Raw genomic sequence first — 8,996 nt, 5'->3', positions numbered from 1 at the left:
ATAGAGTTATAGAAATTGGGCGACTGACATTGCTCTCAACAAGAACAAAACAAACAAACGTGATATTGTTGGCTAAACAGATGGGTGCCCCAGATGCCCAGGTCATCACCATCTAATTTATAATGAAACCATGGCAATTGCATCCAAACAGAGTCTTTGGATAACTTTTTCCATTAACTCATCGGTCACTTACGTATACGTTATATTCATACACGTCGTCAGATAAAACACATGCACGCATTACGCGGGCACTGAATAGCCACGTTTACACGTCATTGGCACTGTGTTATGGCCGAATTCTCTCGGCCGGAACGGAGTTAGCTGGCGGCCTTTCATCCCTCCCCCTGCCCACCCCATCCAGCCCAGACCCTAACACATGTTCTTCGGACCGGTCGTCGCCCGATCTCATCCCTCATGACACATAAGCACCTGTGTCACGGTTTCAGGTTGTCCGATTCTATCCCCCTCACATGACACATAAACCACTTGTGTCACAGCTTGGCCTCTGTACAGTCAGTTTGTCCGTGACCTCCAATATGACACAATATGACACTCCGGCTGCGGTTTAGCCGGTGTCACGGTCAGTTTGTACTGCTCCCGGTTCGCGCGAGCATCACAGTTCCCAGCCTTAACACCACTTCTCACCATTCTTCGGCGACATCTTACAGCGTTCGCTGCTCCGCACGACTGTCGTTTGTCCTTCGTCTGCCACCTATTCACAGGCGCCAGGTTGTCAATCTTGCGGCACGACATTCACATTTGACCTGGCACGGTGACGCGGCGCATATAACACGATCAGACTCGGCTTTTCAGGAGATGGGAATGTCCTCATCAACTCTGTGCTCCTTCATTGCACGCTGCGATCTCCGCGCCATGTCACTTTGCGAGGACTTTGAGTTCCGCTGCCTTTACGGATTGATTCCCGCGTCTGGCAGGGTCTACATTCCGCACCAGATCGATCATCGAGCCCTCTTTCCGATCTCCATCACAAAACGACACTGGGCTGCTGTCCGTACTCCGGTCGACCCAGGTCCGCCGGTTTCATTTCGGCGCGCCAGCGGTGTGGCGGCTACTTGAGCACGTTCCCCGGGTCGTCGCCGTACGCCATGAGCGCCTCGTCCAGCTCTGCGTCCGGTATCTCCTCGTTATCGTCCTCGGAGCACCGGAGACACCTGCGGGGACGCGGGGAGGGGTCACGCGACGGTGTCTGAGCACGGGGGCCAGTCAGGGGAGAGGACAGAAGGACACAGCTTTCAGTGCCATGGTTTATGGCGCAATGGTTGTAAGTTCAAACGGACGTCTTATTTTGCGCTGAAGCTGTAAAACTCCGTGGCAAAATGCTTTTCAACTTACGAGAAAAAGGGGGTTTATTATGCATTACGCTTAGAAATTGTGGCCATTGGAGGCTGCAGCTTCTTGCAACCACGTGAGGTCTGCCCGTTTGGTGCTGAATGATTGCCTTCGTGGCCGGTTATTATCGTATTACTAAGTTCCTTAGTTAAAGTTCATTAGATAAGAGCATGAAGAGCAAAGCGACCTTTCCCACATACCTTCATGTAAGCGCCCACGAGTCCATGGTTACCGTCCCCTGGAAGCCAGCTGCAAGTCGCGGTCATGCGGAAGTGTCCCCGCCGTCCATCACAATAGCAGCATCCTGGGCACCTGTGCCGTCTGTGCAGCATTAGCCATTACAAGCCTGACCCCGCCAGCTGTTTGGTACTCGGATCCCGAGAAACCCACCACCACCTGTGGGCCCTTAGTGCGGTGGTAGGCTTTATATGCAGATAAACTCATGATACAGGTCACGATTGAATGCATTTACAACATTGGTCGATCATCCTTGCACTTACTATGCGCCATGCATGCAGTTAAAAATTCAGGTATGTGAATTCAGTCCGTTCCAGTGGCATAAATTGCAGCCTACATCATCTGCTTTCTACATTCGCTGGAACAAGCAAAAGCATGATACATCCGTAATTGCTTCCTGAGATGAATTTTTCGGCAGCAGGATGCCGTCTTCCGTATATACCTAGGCCTAAATGCAAAGCTTGAGTACAGTCGAAGAACAGTCAACAAATATTTTACACAAATATCGCACAATGTACATCGCAAAAGTCACAATGCACATCGATTGTCGCTTGCTGATAACTTGCCATTTTTATGCGTCATTCTGTCACCAATTAGGACAATAAATATACTGGATTACAGTCAAGTTTGGTTTCTCCTTAAAACGAACAGGAGCGTCATCAAAGTCAGAATAAATCGTAATAAAAACAGAGCAGAATGAAACTAGATGTGGCCCGCACGTCTGAGCCAGACATCCAACACGACCGCACTCAGCTTGCTTCGAATTCACTGCCGGTGTTTTTATCTCAACCACAAACGTTCTCCTGAGATCACTCTTTGGCCTCGGCTTCCTAACAGACCTGGTACCGAATCTCAGCCACCGGTCACATATCAGTGTTCCTTCAGCCGTGCAGGCGCCATCGGCGGCGGTGCGTCTCCATCCCTGAGCCGAGTTCCTGAATTCGCTGAATTTCCTGCACATTTGTCCGTCCCTGAGCGATCCGCGCACCGGGCCGATCCGAGCTGAGCCGTTCGGCTGTCGGCGCCTGCGCAGTGCGTCTGTCCGTCTCACACCTCTGTCATCTCGGCCATCAGCACCTGGTCCAGCTGGTCGTCGCTGAGCTCACCCTCGTCATGCAGCATGTCCTCGATCCCGTCGCTGCAGCCGAGACACCTGCAGAGGAGCGGAGGGAGCGGAACAGGGGTGTGGGTAACCCCGACAATAGCGAAAACGGGCACCGAGGGTCCGCAACCGCACCAGCAGATCGCATGCGTGTTTGACAAAGCGGTTCAAGTTAGCTGAAGCACATTAGTGTTTGCGTGAGAAGGGAGCATTTATTTGCATCCGGCGCGTTCCCAATTTCCGAATGAAGCGGGAAACCTTTTGATAGTTACATGTGATATGTGATTTTGATAGTGTATGTGAGAAGAAGGTCACGTTAGTGATTCAGTGACAACCGGAGGCGGTTTGTCATGACTGCAAACCCAATTCCCTTTGCGCTCATGTGTAGTGTTGTTCACGTGGCCCGGTATAGCTACCGCACAGCGCGCTAATTCGTTATTTATCCATCACCTTCCATCTCTCTCTCTCTCGGTCATCGTACAATCCAGCTCAGTGTCTGACATTTGCACCGCCCTCCACTCCACCCCTCCGCTCGGCACATACCTGCTCTCGTTGATACCGAAGTTGATGCACGTGCTGCCGATGCACTCGCAGCAGCCGTTGTGGAACCAGCGCACGCTTCTGGCGCCCATGGTCTGGCACGAGAAGGAGCACTTGGCCCAGGAGCGGCACTGCGTCAGGTAGGCCACCGTGCAGTTGACGGTCACCTGCTGCGGCTCCGTGCCGCCCTCTGGCGCGCTCTCGTCCACTGACACTGGTAAAGAGAGGGAGAGGTGTGGGTGTAGACGGTGATGGTGAGCCCTAATAGGAAAATAATAAATCCACAGCACTGATCACTAACGAGGTCTTACGAGTTATATATGTAAAACAGTACCGCCCCGAGGCTCACCTATTCGGATTTGGTACTTGTGTCCAAAGTCGACGATCTGGTGGTCCACGGGAAACGTATAGCTGATCCAGCGCTGCTTGGGGTCGTGCTTGTTGGTCAGGGTGCTGAAGAGGCCGATCTCGGGGTCGTGGAACTCCTCCACCTCAGAGTGCATGGCCAGATCGGACCAGCTGCGCTCCGGCTTCGGGCACATCTCTGCAGTGTAGGGAGGGCAGGTGAATGATTAGTGAGCGAACAGCGCGGCGTGAGATCGAATCTCGGTGGCGCCGTACCTCTGTTTACACGGGGTGATAATCAAATGACAAAATTCGTGCGACTTATCCGTTTTTGACTCCTTTGATACGCGGCCAAACATGACTCAAGTGCATTTTGTATATAGTTATTTAAAAAAAAAACATTGATGGGTTCATTAGGACACTGAAATGGCGATAAGTAGGTACGAGTAAGAGACCTCTTATCCCGCCGAGTGAATCAAAGCACAGAGGGCTATACATACAGCTAACCACCAAGGGTTGGCCGTCACAGCCCTATCTCTCTGAATCGTGGACAGCCTGGCGTGCTCAAGGTGTGCCGAGAGCCTGCGGAGCCGGCGCGGCCGATAGGGACCGCGTGCCGGGGAGCTGGCACAGCCCGGCGCCGGCCGTTTTTGCCGTGGCGCCGCAGACAGTACGGCGAACGGAAACCGGTTTGCGACGAACCAGTCGGCCTGCCTTCTCCCGGCCGGAATGTATAATCGCGTCTGGTCCCGAGAAGCCCATGGCCCGTCACGGAAGGCGGTGCTATACGCTCACTACAAAGGGGCAGGTAAACGGGGAACCTGTACGTCCCAAAAATAAGTGGCTGTCTTTTTAGAACATCAATCGCGTGCATACAACTATTCGGCGAGGCTGATTGATCTGTCTGTATCTATATTCTATAGTCATGTGTGCGATGCGTTTACTGTAGGTATGTATGTACTGCGGGAGAATTTCGCCTGGACAGATTGTCATGCCCGGTTTCTCGGAGCAAGTCTCAGCTCAGCTGGACTAAACTTGACGGGCCGTTTTGTCGAGACAATCGTCTTACACCAGATTCAGTAGGTGTCGTAACGACAGGACTACATACCCAGCTAACACCTTCGGTAGCGAAATAATTCAGGAGAAGGGTGACACAGGCCTGAGACTACGACCTTCCATCGCCCTGACCCCTCGAAAGGGCACTCACTGAAGCAATAGCAGCACTCCTCATACAAGTTGTCGAGGCACTCGGAGCACTCCTTGCAGCACGTGCAGTTGGACAGGTCGGTCATGTCGCACTTGCAGCTGCCGGTCAGCATGCACTTGGAGACGATACTGGCGCAGACGGCCTCGTTGCAGGCCAGTCCTGGTGTGGTCCACCACAGCGCGAGCAGGAGACACACGGCCGCCGACACAGTCCGCAGCGGCTCCTGAAAGGAGGGAGGGGAGGGTCAGCAGCTCCTATCGGGAGGAAAGGGAGCGTCAGCGGTTCCTGTGGGAGGGAGAGGAGGGGAGGGTCAGCGGACAGCGGTTCCACAGGAGGGAGAAGGTCAGAGACTCCTGATGGAGGGAGCGGGGGGGGGGGGCAGCGTCCAACGGCTACTACGGGGAGGAAGAGGAGAGGGAAGGGTCAGCACCTCCTGTAGAGACGGGGTTAGCGTAATATGCGGGAGGGGAGAGATTAGTGTCTCCCGAAGGATATGAAGCGAAGAGAACATCTCTAGGAGAAGTTCACAATTTAACGACCGACTTTGTGCATCCGATACTTTATCCTCCATACCACCTGAAGCGCCCACGGCAACCGCGCTGGCTGCGGTTTTGAAAGACCTTGGATCGCTGCCATTCTGATGTATCCCCATGTGCACCTGCACGGGGAGTGCTGCCCTCCCCCCCCCCCGCCCTTCCACAGCTGCAGAAGATGGGGTTTTCTCTGTGATCGCCGTGATGTGGCGCTGGCTGGAGCCGTGGCGCTGCGACTCTCCGCTCTACGTGACTTTCAGCTTAGCTCCTCAATCATTGGCGGCGACGCACGGAAATTGTTGCAATCACTGCTACACAAGAAGCATAATTTTGTCGGACACGATTGGGAACTTCCACTAATAGGTACTCGTTTTATTGTGTTGCATTTACATTTAACCCCTCATGAGGCCCGGACCTGTCCGCTTTTTACATATAACCCTCGCCCTTTCGACCCTAATTGAGCTGGCGATTCGCAAAAAAAAAACATGCGCATTGCGCACCATTACAAGGCACTAGACGCAACGTCTGGCCTACGGCTCGGTGTTTAGTTGTTTTTTATTTGTTCTAGTCACGAATGGCTGAAGGTGTATTAAATCGCACCACACTGGTGGTCCAATCGTAGCGTATCGAGGCGAGAAAGAAGTTGTATGGCCTTATCTAACTGTTGGGCCACTTCGCGACATGCTTGAAGGACGTTCGAAAGGTCGTCAAAAATCACGAGTAACGTATTCCGGTCATTTTTAGGTCAGGTAAATGGTCATTGGTCAGATCACCAGTCACTAGAGAATCATCAAGGGACAAATTCTCTCGATTTCGTTAATTGGCAAATTTGTTAATAGCTCGGAAAGTAAAAGCTAGGTACAACATAGCGGAAAAAAAGCATTGGGTAGATCTTTTAAAGCTCCTTCACGAGCACGCCCTCAGCGCGTTGACCTAAGATCAACGACGCATGGTGACAGTTCTACAGTCAGTTCAAGTTGTAGTTCCCTAACCACCGTGTGTTTGCGTTAGCAATGACTTCCAGTTAGTGTGCAGTAGCAGATCCTATTCCCGCTTCACACTTTATGATTTAAATTCCATGTTTCGCCAGCACTACACGGGTACGATAAGTAGCGTAGCCAGTACCTACTGAATGATTAATGACAATGTAAGTGTGAAGATGACATGCCGTGTGGCCATCGGAGAATGCCAAGAATACCTATAGTGTGTAAACACGACCAGATTCACCTTCAGCCTGTGGAAAGTAGGCAGGTAATCTACGTTCTTTAGTGCACTGTGCCCGTCGCTGCAAGCTTTATGCCCGTATGACTGATAAATGTAATGTAATAAAAGACATGCCGTGAGCCGCTTTCAGTGTCGCTTTCTTTGTAGTTGCATGCTTTTGGCGGGCACCAGCAGTGAAGCATTTTAGCAGGGAGTGGACCGACCTTGGTATTTGTGTTGTTATTTTATGGAAATCGCTATGCAAAGTATACCTAAACAAGCATGCCATTTCAACGTCATATTATCAAGACATTGCGATTCTTCTGAAAGTGCACTTGCTAGATACTCACTTCTCAATGGTTCATTTTAATTGTTTACTTCGATGCTTTAATTTCAAAGCACGCTGCACGAGCTTCACGATGCTTTTGTCTCAGAATGCAGTGTCTCAGTACCATTCAGTTGCCGACCCTCGCGTTCAGTGCTACTGGCCTGTGTGTCGATGCAGTCTCCACGGATGGTTCTACTAAAAAGTCTGAAAGTTTGACGAGACACGCATGTCCAGTACATGCTTTAACACCGTTTAAACGAATAAGTAACATTTCCGCAGCGCACGATAAACGTTACGCAGAATGGGTCTCTTTGGTGCCCCCAAAACCTACCCACAACCATTTGGACAGGTGGTTGAGCCCCTACCTTAAATAAAAGAAAATAATTGTCATCCTTAGACGAATCATGATTTAAATCCTGGTCAAAAGGATTTTACATTTATCTGTGTAAGACGGTGTGGCATGTTACCATAAGCTTTACTAATTCCTGTAGGAATAGGGAAACGAGTACAAATATGATCTTATATTAGAATTTGGTAAAATGCTCAAACGTTCCAGCGCTATCCGTTCCAATTTATTAGAGTAAGTAGTAAATTGTTAATTGAGTGACTACTTTTTTCGCGGCAATTAATGCGACATGGTGGCCGCTTGAGGAAAATTATCCATTGCACATGTGTTTTTATTTGAGTCCTGCCTGACCGGCACAAAAACACCTACATCCGCGATCATCTTTACCTAGGCAAGGTATGATGTAGCAAGGTTTAATGTACGATACTTATTTTAGCTATCCTTCTCAGACCGCCAAGCTGGGCAGTTAAGCACGAGAAAGTTAAATAATACAGGTATATAGGACAGGTAACAGTTAAACTGGGTATTATAGGTAGGTTGGATGAAGGTGTCCGGGAACGCTATCAACGCGTATGAATTGTCATGCCTACATTATTTTTATCATATGCATGCGTATAAGGATACATTGGTATACATTACATAGGTGTATGTAGTATCGATCGGAAAAAGTGCTTAACGCTGCTTTCCTGATGATGATTCAATTTCAACTTATCTGGAAGAGGCAAAACGATGATGCTTGATGATTTGTCCCATCTCTCATTCAAGTTTCTCGACGAATCCCGGAATGTTTCAATGCCCTTTAAGGGCTCTAAATGCCAAACGTGTGCTTTGTTTATTTCTTCCATGAGGTTTACCGGTGTCAAGCACTACCGATACTGAGTCCGTGTTAGTGCAGTGCTCGCGCAGACCACCCAGGGATTCCTGGGCCCCAGCGCGGGGTCCGCTCGGACCGGGCGGCGGGGACCACCGCGCCGGGCGGCCCCTGTCACCTGTCCGCCGCCGCCTCCCACCAAACGGCCGGACCGGCGCGGCCGCAAAAACCCGCGCTGATGCCTTCCGCGACACTCCCGGCCCCGCCCATCACACCTGTCACCTACCATGATGGTGCAGTGACGCTGCGTGCAGCTGGAACTCAGCACACACTCGCACTCACTCGCTGGCTCGCGCGCGCGCGGGATCGGCTGCCCGGTGCTGTCCGGATGCGCTCACAGTGTGCACTGACGGGCGCGCGATCAGCCGCTGTCCCCGCGCGAGCGGCCGGCCCCGGATTCAGACAACTATCGGCCCGGCCGCGGCCAGCGCGTCTCGACCCCATCGGCGCTCGTCGCTCGGTATGTGCGCCCGAAGCAGAGGATGGTTATCTGATGTTTTTTTTTTCTAACGTAGGTTTGATGCATCGTATGTTTCTCTGTGTATTTCTTGCGCTGCTCCTACGTCAGGAAAGCGGATTTCGCTGTTTTATTTTTTATGATTTAGGTATATTTTACTTTTTGTTGTTTATGCCGCTACGATGCAAATAGGTTTTTATTTTCTTCATATTCACTATTTTAAACGGACCACCACGCGTGCTCAACTTCAGATCGTAACGTCTAAACTGGGCTTGACCAATCGACGATTCGCAACATGCTTAACGGTTGACAGACATCGACATACATACCAAGGTTAGAGCAGGTAAAATATCGACCGGCATGGTAAGCCAAAGGTGCAAAAACACGTCGGCGAAGATCAAGGAATGGATAGTGTCTCCCGGCTTTTTGCAGTGCCGAAACTTCTTGGGAGAAGCATCGCTGAATTATTGCTGCGCG

At 51.0% G+C, this 8,996-nt stretch overlaps 1 protein-coding gene across 2 annotated transcripts; it reads right to left on the bottom strand.

Moving 5' to 3' along the window:
• Positions 1–184: 184 nt before the first annotated feature.
• On the bottom strand, positions 185–8,429 carry LOC122377106 (twisted gastrulation protein homolog 1-A-like). Of its 2 annotated transcripts, none has more exons than XM_043357074.1 (5): positions 8,289–8,429; positions 4,782–5,004; positions 3,579–3,773; positions 3,233–3,443; positions 185–1,172 (listed from the first exon to the last, which is right to left on the bottom strand). In XM_043357074.1, exons 1-5 carry the CDS (start codon positions 8,289–8,291, stop codon positions 1,070–1,072), a joined length of 735 nt encoding a protein of 244 aa, XP_043213009.1. In that variant the 5' UTR covers positions 8,292–8,429; the 3' UTR covers positions 185–1,069. The 2 variants fall into 2 exon arrangements, with proteins under 2 accessions (XP_043213009.1, XP_043213008.1); XM_043357073.1 differs by lacking the exon at positions 185–1,172 and adding an exon at positions 1,797–2,740 and having other exon boundaries at positions 8,289–8,417.
• Between the last annotated feature and the right edge of the window lie 567 nt (positions 8,430–8,996).

The sequence above is a fragment of the Amphibalanus amphitrite genome, unplaced genomic scaffold, assembly GCF_019059575.1.
Source record: "Amphibalanus amphitrite isolate SeventyFive unplaced genomic scaffold, NRLGWU_Aamphi_draft 002518F_arrow, whole genome shotgun sequence".
NCBI lineage: Eukaryota > Metazoa > Arthropoda > Thecostraca > Balanomorpha > Balanidae > Amphibalanus > Amphibalanus amphitrite.
This window is presented reverse-complemented; position numbering and strand designations above follow the sequence as displayed.

Excerpts from the sequence above, each read along its gene's own strand:
- LOC122377106 (XM_043357073.1), bottom strand. Across the intron at positions 3,444-3,578 it reads CAAGTACCAAATCCGAATAG|TGTCAGTGGACGAGAGCGCG; the intron begins GTGAGCCTCGGG and ends TCTCTTTACCAG. Across the intron at positions 2,741-3,232 it reads TTCGGTATCAACGAGAGCAG|GTGTCTCGGCTGCAGCGACG; the intron begins GTATGTGCCGAG and ends GCTCCTCTGCAG.